This window comes from Denticeps clupeoides, chromosome 11, assembly GCF_900700375.1.
Source record: "Denticeps clupeoides chromosome 11, fDenClu1.1, whole genome shotgun sequence".
In the NCBI taxonomy this organism is placed as follows: Eukaryota; Metazoa; Chordata; class Actinopteri; order Clupeiformes; family Denticipitidae; genus Denticeps; species Denticeps clupeoides.
Genome location: NC_041717.1, coordinates 4,022,441 through 4,041,697, shown reverse-complemented (window position 1 = coordinate 4,041,697; position 19,257 = coordinate 4,022,441). Strand labels below are relative to the sequence as shown.

The 19,257-nt window shown below is 44.8% G+C and overlaps 1 protein-coding gene across 3 annotated transcripts; it reads right to left on the bottom strand.

The window, feature by feature from the left end:
- Positions 1-78: 78 nt before the first annotated feature.
- Positions 79-16,417, bottom strand: opn4xb (opsin 4xb). Of its 3 annotated transcripts, none has more exons than XM_028996601.1 (9): positions 16,267-16,417; positions 10,978-11,111; positions 10,692-10,895; positions 10,181-10,352; positions 4,281-4,442; positions 1,806-1,913; positions 1,540-1,714; positions 638-742; positions 79-528 (listed from the first exon to the last, which is right to left on the bottom strand). In XM_028996601.1, the coding sequence occupies exons 2-9, from the start codon at positions 11,045-11,047 to the stop codon at positions 160-162; spliced, it is 1,365 nt and encodes a 454-aa protein (XP_028852434.1). In that variant the 5' UTR covers positions 11,048-11,111; positions 16,267-16,417; the 3' UTR covers positions 79-159. The 3 variants fall into 3 exon arrangements, with proteins under 3 accessions (XP_028852434.1, XP_028852432.1, XP_028852433.1); XM_028996599.1 differs by lacking the exon at positions 16,267-16,417 and adding an exon at positions 16,005-16,260; XM_028996600.1 differs by lacking the exons at positions 638-742; positions 16,267-16,417 and adding an exon at positions 16,005-16,260.
- Between the last annotated feature and the right edge of the window lie 2,840 nt (positions 16,418-19,257).

Sequence of the window (19,257 nt, the reverse complement as noted above, 5' to 3'; positions counted from 1 at the left end):
GTATAGCATAATTTTGCATTCATTTGTGCAATTAACCAAACAGATGCATTCATATTACAAAAGATATACAGAAATAAATATCATAAATAAATATGTGTTTTTATTTAATTATAGAGTAAAAATATTATGTACAAAAGTATTTTCTTTTCCAGGGTAGACTTAAGAAAAGTACATGTCTATGGACTCCAGCAGACCAGAGGAGCATTTGAGTTGCTGAAGTTCGAACAGCAGGTCACTGGTGTCCAACGCCAGCTCCCCCGGCCTGTCCTCTGCGTACAAGGCCTCCTCAGTCAGGCTGCTCTCCGACGTGGAGCTGATTACGATGCGTGGGATGCTGCAGAACGGCTGGCCAAAGTGCTTGGAGTCCGTGTTACTCCTGCAGTCCGCTGGCTCAGTTTGCCTCTCGCCTGTCACCAGGTCGACCTGCGCCCTGTTTTTGGTAATGACCAGCAGAGGAACGGTTGCCATGTTAACAGATCCAGACACCAGGGTGTGTTCCCATAGCCGCAATGATCCCCTCTCAGCGGACTGTAAAGTGAAAAAGTACAAGAGTTTAATGAAAAAAATACTGAGCACTGAGTATACAACAAAGCATGTTGCATGAAAAACTTAACCAAACGTCCACACACACACACACCGGTTGCATATTCTGGTCTTTTGACCTCAACATGGACAGGAGAGGGGGACTCCTGAAGGAATCTGCTTCATGTCTCATGCTGCCCAAGCGCAAATCTGTGATCAGCTGTGGTTACAGTAAACATGGAAAATGAAAGTAGAACACAAGCATTGATTGTTCCGTTGGTTATTACTTTGTGCTACATCATGACAAAATTATACATAATGATATAAATATATATACAATGTAGCACATTACTGCATCATTATATTTGTAGTTAGTGGAAGCAGACCAATGAAACAATATAGGTCAAAACGGTGACTTAATTATGTAATATTATAAATCACCCCCCCTCACCTGAAAAAAAAAAAAAAACTTTCAGAAATTAAACAAAAAAAAATTCTATCTCGAAAAACATGATGAAAAATTGCCCTGAAACCCAACCACCGTTTCTACTTGTGTCTTATTTTCTCAGAGACCTCATTCCACCCCCTCGTCAACCCACAGACTATAATGTCCCAGGGTGCCGAGCTGTGCAAATGCCATATTTAAAAAATTTTATCTGGCACTACAGTGCCAATGTCACACCCATCACGTTTCTGTGATTGACCTGAAATGACTGAATACTGTATTTACAGCCAATATCTTCTCATCCAAACTTAATCAACGTTGATACACTTCATGTCCACAACCTGTTTGGTACACCACCATATTTCATCAACAGGGGGCGTCGTTTATTTGCACACAAATTTCAAGGAACTGCAAATGCAATGCAAATGCAAAATTTGGCAATAGAAGGTAAACTCCATTCATGCTTGCAGGTCTATACATAAAAATGCATTTAGGGCGCTATGCTTGAACGGGAGCTCAGAAAAAGCAAAAAGTATCTAAAACAAGAAAGAACTCACAAAAAGGTTGCTCACCACATTGCTGTTGGCTGCAGCAGATACTGTATGGAGTTTAGTCCGGGACAGAGAGGACTGTCTGCTGACCCCTGTGTCCTGCAGCGAGGCATCACTGTTGGACATGGACGTCGAGTCTGTCTGTCTCCTGTGAGACAGGCAGGCCAAACATGGCACTTTTTCCGCCAGCGTGGTTCTGCATTTGAGGACAATGATAAAACAGAATAATTGTGAGCAGAAGATAAAACTGAAACTTCAAGCAAACATTTAAAGGTTTACAGAATTACCTGTATTTTGTGTGTACAATGGCATAGATGATGGGGTTGTAGACTGCGGAAGCTTTGGCTATAACTGCTGGCACGGATTTAGAGTACGGAGTAAGGATGTTCGCATAACTAAAAAGCAAAATAACAATGACTAAATTAAATTACACAGATTAGGAGATCATAAGGAGTTAGAACAGCATCCAAATGTAAATATAGATTGATGGGAGGTAGCACAACAGAAAAAATTAACTATTATAATTCTGTACCTACATAATAACATTATTTTTGGTTCCTTCACTCCAGTATAAAGGAATTATGATTCACCAACACTGAAAAAAGTGAACACTGGCTAAACTAAAAAAAAACACATTAAACAAGCAACAGCTACGGTTTACTTTTTTCAGCGCAGCTATACGTTGTAAAATGTGAACACCGGTTACACTTAAAACATGAATAATCTGTCACACCTTATTTTTTTTAGCACTGACGTAATGTAAATAAACCGGTTACAGCAGGTTTGATTGTCTTATTTAAATAAAATAAAATAAATAAGGTGTTAATTTATGTAATTAATAAATATTATATTTGCTATTTTAAACTGGCTGTATGATGCTTATGAGTAAACATTTTTCTCACTTTACTATAATGCCACTGACAGCAGGTTTGTTTGGTTTATTCACATTATGGCAATGCTAAAATATTAGGTGTGGCAGATTAATTACATTTTTTTTTTTAGCCAGTGTAGTGGGTAATAAAAATATTGCTACTGCTAGTTCTTACATTCATTTAGCTAGTCCTCCTATTGCAAACGTTTATTTAGAATAATTAACAGGTCCCAGATTTGCATTCCCTTGTCTCCCATGGGAATGTGTTCTCCTGTCGTGATTGTCCAGAAACAGTTTGGATTCGTAGTAATCCTACTGGACAGTCCTGACTTCTAGCTGCATTTAACCCAGCGGCCTTCAGGATCAACCCTGGTTTTAACCTACTGTATATAGACAGAAGTATTGAATTCAGGTGTTTCAGGTCCATTGCCACAGGCGTAGAAAACACACTAAACAGGTCACTCTGAAGAGCCCAGAGACTGTGTGGTACTGTCATTAGAAGCTTACAATAAGATGCAATTTTATTGTAAGCTTATTGTGATTTGTGATCTTATTGTGATTTGTGAGATGGAAAAATGTTCTATGGAGTGACGAATCATGCATCTCTGTTTGGCAGTCAGATCCATCATATCAAGACATATTGGACAACGCTATGCTTCAAACATTTTATTGGGTGAAGAGTCTTTTTCTATTCTAGCATTAAGCTGCATCAGTGCAGAAAGCAAGGTCCGTAAAGACCTGATTGGATGAGTTTGGTAGAACTTGGCAGGCCCACACAGTGCACTGGTCAGGTTTCCCAATACTTCTGTCCATATAGTGTACAAAAAAAGAATGGACTGCAAGCAAATTGCGAGAAGATATTAAGTCAAACATGGCAAAAAAAACATCTTACAAAAACACATTCTGTCATGATGGCTGGACATGGCGAGGAAGGAGGACGCATACGCACGACGTCACAGGACAGGGGTTTAATACGTAGCTGACAGGACAAGGGAACATCACCAGACAATGACCCTTACGGTACAGACATGAACAGGATAGTTTTACACAATGATACACAGGTGATAACAATCAGGGAACATTACACAGGACGAACATGAAACTCCGGTCCGAACTCCTGATCCAGAGTAATCATGACACATTCCATACTTTGTACTTTCACTTTAAATACACTAGTCTGAATTCAATGAACCTAAACTTATGCACCTGTATTAAGGTAACTTCCCCCTCAAAAAATTCCATTCCATTTAAAAGAAAATGATTTGATCATGTAAAAATAATGTCTTTAATTTGGATTTAAAGGCTAATAATATTTAATCAACTTAATAAAATAATTTGTTGCTTAACTTGAACTAATTTAATATGTATGAAATGCAAAGGAATTCAGACAGTCTAAATCAAATTATTCATGTGGAACCAATGTCCATTATTCAATTAAGTAAATCCAGTGTTGTGTCATAATACAGCATGCTTTATCTTGAAAGCCCAACCTTGAAAGCCCAGCTGATTAGGAGTTTTTGGATGCACAAATGTATCAAATGTGTCATTGTCCGTTGTGGGGGGAAAAATTATTCAGATGGTGGATTAGAAGAACAGCAGGATTAAGCGATGTACTGCAGAACTCTCAGTTTAGAGGAGATGGGGACAGCTTTTGTCCACTGACCCAACATTAATCCCATGCTCAAGGCAGTACACAAGGGACTAACTAGAAATGAAATGTCACGATAAATCCAAGATTGTTCTGGCTGATGTTGAATGCATTTCTAAGAACTGTTACTGTGCTGTTTTCAAACTATATTATAAGAATTATTATGAAGCATTGAGGTAATAAAAGCCTGTGTAATATCAACAGTTAATCCACACACAGAAATCCGCCTGAGATCCACCTTACCCGGCCCACGCAATGAGTGTGACACAAGCGTATGGAGCCCAGGATAGGACATATACTATAATAACCACAAAGGCAATTTTGGCCAGTCTCCATTCAGTTTTAATCGACTGCTGCTGAATGAAGCTGGACTTTCGGACCTGTGTTCCTAGTCTCTCCAAGTTTCTGCATGAACAAAGAGAAGAGAAAAAGTCGTAATTTAGAAGCAAAAACAGTTACTAACATGTAGATACCATGTTTTTCATTAGAATAAACAAATATCATGTGATTAATATTTGCTCTATTTAACACACAGTGCACAAAACACTAAGGATATGCTGATTTATGACATATCAAAGTGGCATATGTATAATAATACAGTAAATAGTAAAGAAATACAATATATGGATACATCTTTTTCATATTAAGGGAAATATTTAGGTCAAGGGAAATGTTTGCTAATGCTACATGCACAGAATGCTTGAATTAAACATGGTCCTAACATGTTTGAAAGCTGTCATTCATGCCTTCAGGCTCCTCCCTTTTAAACTCTTGATAATAAAATCTTAATTTAATATTGCCAATCAACTCATTTCAGTGAATGTAAAAGGGTTAGATGGGTAGTTTCCTATCGCCAAGATACAGATAACTTGCACGCTGTCACGCGAACCGGGACCAGAACGAGAGAGACGTGTAGGAGGAAACGAGAGACCTCAGTGCGGTGGGACGCAGGGAGGCAGGTAAGTTCCTCCGCGTTAATCTGCGAACGGGGACGGCGCGAGCCGCAACACCACACTGATGTTGTCGTTCGCGTATTAAGACACAAGACAGGGCAGGACAGGGTGACAGGAAGGAGTTCGGGTATCGGGAGAACAGAGAGGACAGGTACGGTCTTACTGGGAGCGGGTTTTCGGAGCCGAGTCGAATGGCGTGCGTCATTCAATGACTGAGCAATTGGCAGCTGCTCTCCAGCCTAATATATAGGAGTCACGTTACCTCGTTTCCGTGTTACTCCCGGTCACATGATGGAATCATGTGACAGTACCCCCCCCCTCCAGGGCCGACCCCCGACGGCCCCGGAGTGGCGGCGGTACGCTGCCGGTACTCAGCCACCAGAGACGGGTCCAGGATGAAACGACTCGGGATCCAAGACCGTTCTTCTGGTCCATAGCCGGTCCAATGCACCAGGTACTGGACCCCCCGACCTCTGCGGCGAGAGGCAATAATGCGCTCCACAGTGTAGGCGGGTCCCCCGTCGACAATGCGTGGTGGTGGCGGATCCGGAGCAGGAGGATGAAGCGAGGATCGGAAAAAGGGTTTGAGTTTGCTGACATGGAAGACTGGATGAACACGGATGGCAGGAGGGAGTTGGAGACGGTATGTGAGAGGGTTGATCCGACTGAGGATCCGGAATGGTCCGATGTATCGAGGGGACAGTTTGTGTGACTCAGTCCTGAGACGTAGGTCTTTGGTGGACAGCCACACCCGCTGTCCCACTCGGAAGTGCAGTCGACGAGGGTGCCGGCGATCGTGCTGGGTGGACATCCTTCGGGAGGCGATGAGGAGGGCCGACCGCGCAGATTTCCAGGCCTTTCGGCAACCGCGGATCATCTGACGGGCCGAGGGGACCCCGCCTGCAGGCACCTGGTGCGTGAAGATGGGGGGCTGATATCCATGGCAGATCTCAAAGGGACTATGGCCGGTGGCGGAGGAGACTTGCAGGTTGTGGGCCAGCTCTGCCCACAGGAGAAACCCGGGCCAGGTGCGTTGATGTTCTGATGCAAAGCACCGCAGGTATCGTCCCAGCTGTTGGTTGGCCCTCTCCACCTGACCGTTGGTCTGGGGATGGTAGCCAGAGGAGAGGCTGCAGGTCGATCCAATAAGGCGACAGAACGCCTTCCACACAGCTGAGACGAATTGGGGTCCCCGATCAGAGACGATGTCTTGGGGGAACCCATGGAGGCGGACCACGTGTTGAAGCACGAGGTCAGCGGTTGTGGCAGAGGACGGTAGGCCGGGCAGGGCGACCAAGTGGACCGCTTTGGAGAAACGATCCACTATGGTCAGGATGGTGGTCATACCACTAGCTTCAGGGAGGCCGGTGATGAAGTCCAAGGCGAGGTGGGTCCAGGGGCGATGAGGAATGGGAAGGGGACGCAGGGGCCCAGCAGCCGGAGTGTTGGGAGTCTTGGCCCGGGCACAGACATCACAGGCATCCACGTAGGCCTGTACGTCCCGTCGTACTGAAGGCCACCAGAATGCTCGGCGAATGAAGGAGAGGGTCCGTTGGCGTCCTGGATGGCCTGAGAGGACGGAAGAATGGCCCCAATGCAGTACATCGGGTCGGCAGGTATTTGGGACGTACAGGCACCCGGGTGGGGTGTTGTCTGGGCCAGGATCGGATGCCTGGGCTGCCCGGACCTTCGTCTCGAGGGACCACCGGAGAGGGCCTAGGATGCGATGAGGAGGAAGAACGGGTTCGGGGTCAGAGGATGGTGAGTCTGGGGCGTGTTGACGGGAAAGAGCATCGGCCTTTTGATTTTTGGACCCGGGACGGTAGGAGAGTTGGAAGTTGAATTGCTCGAAAAATAATGCCCACCTCGCCTGGCGGGGATTCAGTTGTTTGGTAGCCTTGATTGAGATGAGGTTTTGGTGATCGGTCCAGACCAGAAAGGGGGTGTCACTGCCTTGCAGCCAGTGCCGCCACTCCTCGAGGGCCCACCTGACTGCCAGCAGCTCACGGTCCCCCACCCCGTATCGCCGCTGTGCAGGGGTGAACTTCCGCGAGAAGAAGCAACACGGGTGCAATTTCCGGTCCGGACCGCGTTGAGAGAGGACGGCGCCAGCACCCACCTCTGACGCGTCCACTTCTACCACAAACGGAAGGGTAGGGTCTGGGTGTTGAAGAATGGGGGCAGTGGTGAAATGCCGACACAAAGATTTAAATGCTTGAATGGCCTCCGGGGTTAGGCGAAACGGACCTGGTGACGGTTTGGTGAGAGCAGTGAGGGGTGCTGCGACCGTACTGTAGCCACGGATGAAGCGACGATAGAAATTTGCAAACCCAAGAAACCGTTGCAGTTGCTTCAGCGTCGTGGGTAGGGGCCACGACGCCACTGCTTCTAGCTTCTTGGGCTCCATGGCCACACCCTGGGACGAGATGGTAAAACCCAGGAACGTGGTGGAGCGCTGGTGGAAGGCGCATTTTTCCAGCTTACAGTACAGTCGGTGGGCGAGCAATCTCTTTAGTACTGCCCTCACGTGTTGAATATGGGATTCGAGAGTGGGGGAGTAAATAAGTACGTCGTCCAGGTAGGCATACACCCACCGTCCCAGCATGTCCTGGAGAGTATCATTTATGAACTGCTGGAAGACGGCGGGTGCGTTGCATAGACCGAATGGAATTACGAGGGATTCAAAATGACCAGTGGGGGTGATGAAGGCAGTTTTCCACTCGTCGCCCTCCCGGATACGAATCAGGTTGTAGGCAGACCGGAGATCCAGCTTCGTGAAGTATTTGGCTCCCGAGAGGGCGTCCAGGGCGGTGTTGGTGAGGGGTAACGGTGTTCGATTTTTGATGGTGATTTTATTGAGTCCCCGATAGTCCACGCACGGGCGCAGGCCACCATCCTTCTTGGTCACGAAGAAGAACCCTGCCGCGGCCGGGGAGGTCGATGGGCGGATGGTGCCGTTTTGAAGCGCCTCTGCCACAAACCGCTCCATGGCCAATTGCTCTGCCTTGGAGAGGGAGTAGATATGTCCTTTCGGAGGAGTGGTTCCCGGCAGCAGGTCAATGGCCATGTCGCCTGGTCGATGGGGAGGCAGCTGGGCAGCTTTGGCTGCACTGAAGACGGTGGCTAGGTCATGGTAACAAGAGGGGATGTTGTCTAACACTGGAGGACTTGGTTCTGGGTTCGTGGAGACAGACGAGGAGGGTTGTGGCAGAAGGCAATGGTGATGGCAGTGCGCTCCCCACTCCAACACCATGCCCGACGACCAGGAGAGATGGGGTTCATGTAGTGACAACCAGGGGAACCCGAGGAGGAGTGGTGAGGTGATAATCTTGGTCACCAGAAATTGGATTTTCTCCACATGGGAGTCCAGCCGGAGTTGCAGAGGGACCGTACGGTGAATGATGGGTCCTGCGGAGATAGGATGACCATCCACGGAGGTGATTGTGAGCGGACTTGGGAGGAGTTCCAGGGGAATGTGATGTTGTCGGATGAAGGAGTGGTCTATGAAATTTCCAGCCGCCCCGGAGTCCACAAAGGCTGTGGTGGAGATGCTTCGCTGATTACATTCCAGGACGGCTGGGAGAGTGAGTCGGGAGGTCGGTGGCATCAGATGTGGAGGAAGGGGCCTAGATGGCCGCGCCGTGCTGATCTGCTGGGTGTCCCGTCTCCCCGGACGACTAGGGCAGGTCAGGCGGATGTGTGAGGGGGAAGCGCAGTATGCACACAAACCCTCCCGAAAACGCCGTTGCTTCTCTTCAGGCGTGAGGGTTGTCCGTCCCAGCTGCATGGGTTCCCCCCTATGTTCTGGAGGAGTGACGGTGGGCTGAGGTGGTGATATCGGAGGTCGAGGGGTCTGATGCAGGGTCGGAGTGGGGGCCGCAGTTTTCGGGAGTGCCAGCAGGTGGCGATCAATCCGCATAGCGAGTTGTATGAGGGCCTCATACGTTGCTGGCATCTCCCGACTGACCATCTCACCCCGAATTCGTGGGGCCAGTCCCTCATAGTACATCATCCGGAGGGCGTGGTCGCCCAGCGGAGTCTTTGCAGCCAGGGTCCGGAATCTGGCGGTAAACTGGCTGACTGATGAGGAACCCTGGCGCAGATGGTAAAGCTGTGACGCGACGTCTTCCACACCGTCCGGATGACAGAAGGTGAGTTTTAATTCCTCCACGAATTCGGCATACGAGAGGGACGCAGAACTTGGGGAACTAATTCGCGCAGCCGCCCACTCTGCGGCGGTACCACCGAGCCGGGTTAGGAGTAAGGCAATTCGGGACCGGGCACTGGGGTAGCGGCTAGGCTGTAGCTCGAAAATCAACGAGAGAGTGGTGATGAGCACCTCGCCGCTCCCCTCGGTCCCGTTCCAGCGCTCCGGGAGCGGCAAACTGGGTTCGGGAACCGCGGGGGGGCGAGGGCTCTGCGCCACGCTCGCCGCTTCATGGTCTCGGTGCGCGGCGGTCACTTCCTGAACGCGCTGCCGCAGTAAGCGAACCTCCTGCGACAGACTTCCAAAAAGATTCTCCTGCCGCGCTATCCGATCGCACAAAGCAGCGAGTTGTGAAGCGCGTAATTCGGGCTCAGTCATTCTGTCACGCGAACCGGGACCAGAACGAGAGAGACGTGTAGGAGGAAACGAGAGACCTCAGTGCGGTGGGACGCAGGGAGGCAGGTAAGTTCCTCCGCGTTAATCTGCGAACGGGGACGGCGCGAGCCGCAACACCACACTGATGTTGTCGTTCGCGTATTAAGACACAAGACAGGGCAGGACAGGGTGACAGGAAGGAGTTCGGGTATCGGGAGAACAGAGAGGACAGGTACGGTCTTACTGGGAGCGGGTTTTCGGAGCCGAGTCGAATGGCGTGCGTCATTCAATGACTGAGCAATTGGCAGCTGCTCTCCAGCCTAATATATAGGAGTCACGTTACCTCGTTTCCGTGTTACTCCCGGTCACATGATGGAATCATGTGACAGACGCAGTTCTTTCTTTGTATATTTCCCTACATCCTTAAAGACATTAGCAAACATTCCCCAAATAGAATGGTTTATATATGTGTGTTATGTCCTCAAATACTGTATACTAACGTTAATCTCTCAAGTCACTTCAAGTCAGAAAACCCCCTGCTCCATGCTGATGTATTATTTTTTAACTTTTCGCTGGATACAGATGAAAAATTTTGAACAGGGACTGACCTGCTGCTGCTGCGGATGGCGAAAAACATGAAGATGTAGCAGTAGGAGATGATGCCCAAGGGGATGAAGAACACGAAGCAGCACAGCATTAACGTGTAGCTCCGGTTGGCCAGTGTGTATGTCACATAGTCCCAGGTGCAGGATGTCATCAGGCCCTCTGGGATGTAGTCACCTGGAAAAAAAATAAATGTCCAGTCCTCAACTGAGTGAGTGACAGATGTTTGATGAATCAAATGTTTAACCTGTACTGGTAAAACAAGAGCCTGACTCAATTCTTCCCTTCCCTTCTACACCTTCAACATTACATTTAAGGCACATTTCTCTCGTTTACAGATATGAAGTGACTGTGGTGAAGTCATACGCATCGTTTTTTAGAAATATTTATTTAAACATTTGATCTGTAAAAAATTCCAGTACCCTTTGTTAAAGGCATCAGTACATGCTGGGCTTAGAGCCAGTATTTTATAAATGCACCATGGAAGTGATTGTAAGTGACTATAAAGGCATTTACTCCATCCAATGAGTGGGGCCAGGCTCCACCCCAGTGAGTAGAGCCAGATGAGGATCATGACCAGACAGGTTCTGCGCTTTGGGCCACACTGGATCATCTGAAGGGGCCTGGTGATGACCAGGTAGCGGTCGATGGAGATAGCCAGCAGATTGATCATGGAGGTGATGCCAAATAAAGCCCCACAAAAAGCATACACCTTACAACCTGGTTGCAAACAAGTCATTATCAGAGAAATGTTTTAGATTCAGGACAATAAGAAAAACTAATTTAGAGGAAGGCAGGTTACCCAGTTCCCCAAACACCCACTCCTTGTACAAGCAGTTGATGAAGAACATGGGTGACTGGGTGATGGCCATTAGGAAATCACTCACTGCCAGGTTGACGATGAAGTAGTTGGGCAGGTTCCTCAGCTTCTTATTACTAAAAAACATAAATGTAAATGTCACAATTGAAGTCTTTGCTGTCAATCCATTTAACGTATCCATTCTGCTTAGCCAGACAGCCCAGAAATCAGCTCCTTTGTTTTATTAATACTGAATTCATAAATTGCCTGTTTGTCACCTTAGTGGGTGACTAAATCATCCGGTGGTCACCAGCTTCATCTGTTGAAGGTGCATTTGATACTGTTAACCACCGCATTCTAGTAAACAGATTGGAAAACCTTGTGGAAATCAGAGGCTGTGCAGTTAAATGGTTCGCTTCAAAATTAACAATTTGATACACTTTTGTCAATATCAATGGTTCGGAAAAAGCATTGGTCAAATACCCAAAGGATCTTCACTAGGACCAGTACTGTTCTCTCTTTATATGCTTCCACTTGGAAACAAAGCATCAACTACCACTGTTATGCAGATAATACATAACTGTACATTTCCACCAGACATTGATATTTGACTGTTTACAAGACATCAAAGACTGGATGACTCGAAAAAGACTGAAATAGTGTTACTTGGACCTAAATCTGGCTGAAGGAATCTATCCGACCTCTCAATATTGACGTGACTCCTACCACCATAGGTACAAACACCAAAGACCTGGGAATCACAATTGAGAGTGATCTGTCTTTCAAGAATCGCAATGTTTGCAAGACTGTGTTCTTTCACCTATACAATATTTCATAGCTAAGACGGATACTCACCATGCGTCATGCAGAGAACCAGGTACATGTACTTGTAATCTCAAGAACTGACTACAGTAATGCTATACTTATTGGAAGCCCGGCATTATCTCTCTATAACTCCAACAAGTTCAAATGCCACCGTAAGAGTTCTCACTGGAACAAGAAGATTCACCGATTCTGTCCTCACTGCAATGGTTACTGTTAAAAATATCGGATAGACTATAAAATTCTTGTAATAACATAAATCAACATAGACTGGTCCCGGATTACCTAAGTGACCTGTTGCTAAAGATTACTCAGCTAGAATTATGCCGCAGACTATTTTTCTCAGTAGGTTAATGACTTCTGCTATACACCTTTTCCTCTGCTCTGGTTCCCATTCAGGTTATCAGATTTGAAACCAGCAGCATGCTTTTCCACAGAATAAACTTGATACCGATGCCCAAAAACAGTGCTGCCAAAACCAGTGTTGCCAAATCCTAAATGTTGAAGATTATCGTATTTTGAGAAAATGTTGTTACAGAGAAAACCAAAAATAAAAAGAAAGGATAAAAGATAGAGAGGAAGGCCGCCAAATGCTGGAATGCCGTTTGACAAAGATATGGAGAACAAAGAGGTGATGGCCTCTCCTCAAGACAAAAGTTGCAGAAGTATCGTGGTCCTGCAGAATGTCCCATCTTACAGACGGACGTTTAATCCCCTGAGACACTGATGAGACCCTAATCATGGTCCATGGGGATCACGCATGGTTTATGATTGTGCATCTACTTGTTCGTTCTGCTCCTTCCTGGTCAGTTGGGAATTCAAGTGGTGATGGTGGTGGTTCTGTGTCCTTTACGGTCTTCAGGCATCTGAGATCACACTTGCAGGGAAACCTGCCTCCTTGATCGAGACCAAACACAGCAGCATGCATAGAATATTCAACTTGATCCAAGGCTTTACAGGGTCCATTGTACATTAAATCAGAAAAACTAATGAAAACAATGAACAGATATTGTAACACAAAGAAATGTAAATATAGTGAGGAGCTTAAAATGATATCAGGGAATTCATAACTCTGCGAATTTGCATCGACTTATTGAGTCTATTCAACAACAGTGGCTGGAAAAATAAATACAAATAAAAAGTCCCGCTTTATGCCATATAATTAGAGAATTCCAACTTTATCAGGGAATTCGTAACTCTGCAAATTTGCATCAACTTACTGAATCTAATCAGCAACAGTGGTGTGAAAAATAAATACAAATAAAAAGTCCCGCTTGTTGCTTGTTACCTTTATCACTAATAGTTACTATTTGAGATTATAGCACTGTCGAGGTGTTCAGAGGGAAAATATCATTTTTAATAATAATTAATAAATATAATTTTTTTTGACAGGGTCAATCCCCAACAGGTCCAGCGTGGAGGCAGTGATGAGTTCAGGATCCAAAATGAACCAGCTTGGCACCTAGGACTGTTCTTTGGGGCCGTAAAGACCTCCGTCATTGATCCGGGGTGTGGTGAATCTGGAGCCAGAGGATGTAGAGTGGTGATGAAGAGCTTGAGATGATCCACATGGAAGATGGGATGAGCACTGATGGATGGTGGGAGATGGAGACAATAGGTAACTGGTGTGATATTAACCGGATCCAGAATGGCCCAATGAACCAAGGGGACAGCTTAGAACCAGCCCCGTTGACAGCCCCGGATCAACTGACATGCAGTGGGGACACCACCTGCAGGCTCCTGACGACTGTACGTTGGTTGTTCCTGGATCGGACCCATAATGTGGATGGACGGGAGGATGGGAGCAGGTTCACAAGAAGGTGAGTTGGAGTCGTGTTGCCAAGAGAGTGCATCAGCTTTAAGATTTTGGTTGCTGAGACAGTAGAACAGGTATAAAGTTGAATTGTTAAAAAAATAAAAACCCATCTCATCTGAGGGGGGATTCAGCTGTTTGGCCGGATGGAGATCAGGTTCTGGTCGTTGGTCCAGACCACAAAGGGGGAGCCTTGGAACCAATGCCACCACTCCTCCAGCACCCATTTCACCGCCAGCAGTTCATGGTCCCCCACCCTGTATCGCTGCTGAATCAGTCTGAACTTATGGGAGAAGAAGCTACCTGGATGGCATTTCTGGTCTGGACCGCATTGAGACAGCATGGCGTCAGCGCCCACATCTGACATGTCCACTTGCACAATGAACAGGAGTGCAGAATTTGGGGGTTGAAGGATGGGAGCTGTGGTGAAGCAACAGCAAAGTTACTGGAAGGTCTGGATAGCGGCTGGGGTCAGGTGAAAGGGTCGTGCAAAGGTCTTCGTGAGTGTGGTCAGAGGCACTGCAACTGCACTCTAGCCACGGATGAAGCATGGATAAAAATCGCAAACCCAAGGAGCAGCTGTTTGAGTGTCTTTGGTACTGGCCACAACATCACTGCCTCAAGTTTCTAGGGCTTCATGGCCACACCCTGGGATGATATAGGAGCACTAGGTGTGGTGGAGCACTGGTGGAAAGCACAGGGGCCCTTTCTCCAGCTTACAGTGCAGCCGGTGGGCAAGCAATCTCTTGAGGACCACTCTCATTGGTTTCAAGTGAGAGGGAGTAGATGACGATGTCATCGAGATAAACATGTACACAGGCATCCAAGTCTAATATGTTTCTCTCAGAGTTACTCAGAGTCTCTCAGAGTTACTCAGAGTTACTCTCAGAGTTCCTGGCTTTGAGCTGCTGAAGAGATGTACCAGCACAAAATGTACCACAGCCACCCACACAAAAACGGCTGAAGCTTTAGGGATCTTCAAATGGAGCAGCAGCATTATAATGGACATGCAGTGTAGACCATGACAATGGACTAAAACCTCCTCTGCACTGTCCAGCACCTCCAAACATGGACAGATCCTATATATTGCACTATGATCTTCCTACCACTACACCTGTTGTACAAATCATTACCAACTATGCACTGACACCTATTGCACGCTCCCTGTACACTGGAAGGGCGTCCCTCTCTGATTCACTCCTTCCCAAGGTTTTTCCTTGTGTGCAGAAAGAGTAAAAGTATGTCTCCATTGAGACATACTGTATGTGTCACGGTGGGGCTGGACATGGCGATGAAGGAGGACGCATACGCACGATTTCACGCGACAGGGGTTTAATACAAACTGCACAGGACAAGGGAACATAAACAATGACCCGACGGCTAACAGACAGGAACAGGATAGTTTTATAAAATTATATAAATATACACCAGGTGAACACGATCAGGGAACATTACACGAGACGAACATGAAACTCCGGTCCGGACTCCGGATCCGGAGTAAACCCTGCCGGTCCGGATCATGACAGTGTGTGATTTTGGGCTATATCAGAAATAAACGTTCTTGTTGTTTCTCATGCATGCTTAAAGGGCTACATCAGCTACATTGCTGTTGATACCAGAACAGGTCAGCAAACAAAAAAAAAAAAAAATTTTTTTGCATCATTTTGATTTTATTACATTTACATGTTGTTTTTGTATCATATGGCACCATGTAAGTTGGAGCCATGAGACAAAAAATGCAGCGACCAAATGTTAACGCAATTTAATCCAGCTGCTTTCAGAGTGCATTGGACCTCTGTGAACCTGACCTATTTTTTATACAATTAAACTCAGTGTCATTAGTGAGAAAAAAACTAATCCAAACTCACATTTGAAACATTTCCAGCCATAATAACAGACTATCCTATGTATGAATATATTAATATTAATATTAATTCCAAAAATCTAGCATTTTATATCTGACATTTTATATATATTTTACATTTGTCTGAGAAAGATCCACAAAACCATAACTAAAGTTGTTCTATTCGAGTTGTCTTGTAAGCTTTTTTTTTAGGATATTTAGGATATTCTAATGACAGAAAAATTATCAGCATAATAGATTCCACATCTGTAGGACCCATTTCATGATGTCCATAATTATACATATCTGACCTGGGGGACAATTGTCCTCATGCATCTTGCAATTGTCCTCATGCATCTTGCTATATAGTTCTCTTACGGGTCTCCTGATTTAAAGTTTCATGGTAATTTTTGTGTGACATTAGCCAGTGCTTATTTAACAATTACTGATAACAGTAAGGATTTTTAGTAAATGCTATGCTGCCAAGCATTTCTAAAATTAACCAGATATATTTTAACATTCTCATTATTAATACTCCAGAACACCACCTACCTGTAGAAAGCAAATATCACCAGTGCATTTCCCAGCATTCCTAGAGCGCCAATAACGAACACAAAGAAGGCCACGATGTAGTGCACATGGTCCGGAACGTCCACTTTCCTGAAAAAGCTGTGTGGCTCATCCATTTCATACACCTGTCCGACCCAACAGCCTGAACTCGGCAGTCGGCAGCTTGCTGTATGAGCTTCCTGACACAATCTCTCTCACTCTCTCTCTTGCTCGCTCTCGTTCGCTCTCTCACCCATATACTCACATGCCAACAGATGTTTGAATGTGCAGCTTTGCTCCTGGTCCTTATATAAGAGTATATAATGTTCACCAGAAGTGGCCGGACACAGACAGCCTCTGGGCGACCTACTTGCCAAGCATCTGGGTGATTACTTCATCTAGATGTCACATGACAGTCATGCGACATCTAACCTGTAGGCATCAGAGAGCACTTTCATTAATCAGTGTGTGTGTTTGATTGTGTGTATTAAAGAGTCTTTGTGTAAGATCAAACAGATAAATTAATGACATTAACGCATCTTTTGCATTTCTTGTGCATTTACATAATTTTTAAATTATGAGACACGTGGCTGGCATGAATAATTTTTGTGGCATGCATCTCCTGCATCTGGATGCAAAGGTTTATTTCACATTTTATTTCGGAAAACATATTAAAATGCACAAAGTGGCATGTGACGTGTGGCTCACAAAGCTCTTGGTGTAGCGCTTGAATTAGCCCATATGCGGATATTTAAAATAAAAAAGTTACCCAATTGAACAATTGAGAAATCCAAAGTAATTTGTAGAGTGTACAGGGTGTTTTACTAAAAAGAAAGACCAGATCATCTCCCTTTCAATCCTGTCTGATCCTCTTTAACACACTTCTCTCTGTCATAGTTTTAGAGCAAGCTTTGGTTATTAAATATGAAATATATTAATCAACTGACAGTCCTAGTAAAATGGCAAGTCAAAAAAAGTATCTTTGTTTATATGCATAAAGTTATTACTTTTTCATGTTATATATAATTCTAATATGGTACTATATGGTGATGTATTTTGTATGCAGATAAGCCATTAAAAGGTACATTGAATAATAAATATTTGTTTTTAAGAAGAGGCTTTAAAACTGTATACGTCTCTAGGGGAATTTTTGAATTGTGTGTGGTGTCTACTGAACGATGAAGAGTGCTTTGACGTGTGTTTGCAATGATCCGTAACAAATAAGACATGAAAGAACAAGAGTCCTCTTTCATCTTACGGGTCTAATTCACATGAGTTTTGACAGAATTACCACATTTAGAATATTGCACATTTATATGGGCTCTAAAGCAGAACTGCATTTATTGGATGGAGCCCTACTGTTTTATAGAGCAGTTTGTTCTTTTTGAAGAATTGTAGCTCTACCACTATGCAGCATTGTCCAGTAATCAAAGGACAGCACTGCAACTATTGACCCAACAGCAAAATGTAGCCCAAGGCTTGAAGGTCATAGGGAACTAAATAACACCAATAGATTCCAGACAAATGGCCTAGTATTCCACCTCCAACTGCATGCAACGTACCCATCCATTGATTATAACTTCCGGGTGACAGATGCTGATAAAAGTAACAACTGGTAAATAAAGAAAATCATTCTCTTTCATAGAATATTTGTCTATCTGTCTATTTGTCTGTTTATCCTCCTCACCATCCCTTTGGAAAGAAATTCACATCGAGGGTGATTTCAAACTTCAGATGTAGGATTAATGCTGATTTGCCTTAATCCCCATCCAAGTTATTTTAAGATGCAAGAAGAAAGCCTCCACTGAGAAAATAATTTTATTAATATGAGGTGGTTCTGAATATGAAACCAAACTTTAGAGAAAGAAAACATGCATTTAACGATAACAACATTCTTTATTTTAAGTGAATAAAAAAGAAACAATTTCAGGTTCCATTTTATGACTTTTGAGAAAAGAATATTTAAAGAAATTCTAAAATTCCAAGATATGAGCTGAGACCTATGGCGTTAGATACTAAGTGTGAAGCTCTGTGGAGCGGTTTGACATTTGAAAGAAACACCAGCTGGACACATCAGCCACAACACATGTAATTCCTCAACTAAGCCTCTTTGGTGAGCCAAGCTTTCATTTTACTGCCAAAAATGTGGGTTAGATTTCCAGTATAAAAGAAGCAATGAAAGAGAAAATTATTTGAATGAAATTAAATAATATTAGCATTGTGTCATGTCCATGGGCTGACAGGGGAAGGAAGCGCAGAGACGGTACATACGTGCAAATGGGATTTATTAAACACAACGAAAGGAAAAAACGGCACGAGGGCCAAAACAAAGGGAACCAACAAAAACGAACCCGCAGACATGTGCCGATGGCAAGGAGCTGAAAACAGACATAAAGTAAGTTACAGATTCCACTGTAATGTCACAGCCGTGGTGTGCCGGTTGCATTCCAGTTTTATGGGAGTCCCGATCCATTAAGCCCAATTGGTGCCATGTGCAATGGATGGAGACTCCATAATCAGGTGCACGAGCACCCATGGCCCTGGGGCGTCACACATTGAACCAGATTTTTTGCAATTACCTACCATAAAATCTTAAAATGACCAATAAAAATGATTTTAGATAATGGGATTTTATTGATTTTACACTGTTCAGTAAATTGAACGTATATGATCGAACAAAGAAATTAACAAATGAATGCTGTTTTTGACGACCCTTAGCATAATCGAGAAACCTAACCTCTCCTCGTCCATCTCTTTCACCTCATAATACAATAATACAACGGCTTCAGCATTGCAGGCCTGTGAATTTAACCTATCGTCTGTTCAGTCCAGGGATTTTCCAGGATTTTTTATTTTTTCTTAATCCAAGCCTTGAGGTCTCTTGATTTGAAAATGCCTGCGTGGTTTCTCTGGGATTTTCACACTAATCAAGAGTGGGAAGAAAAATATCCAACTCCCTTTGGAAAAGAGATCAACATTTGGGCAATCTGTTGTTTTATTTGATTTTCTATGGATTATTCACATTTTTCGGTCAAGACGTGCAAGACAGTAATTCCTTAGTGATGATAGAGAATTATGCATGTTGGAGCATCTGTTGAACTTCTACATATCTTCACTGACCATGCAAAACATGTCTTGATACAAATGAAATCATGCAACTTATTATGTGTTTTAACTGCAATCTCTAATACCCACTCAGCAGGACTGTCCTGTTCCGTTATTGCATGCATAATGTACACAAGGGCCCTTAATGAAG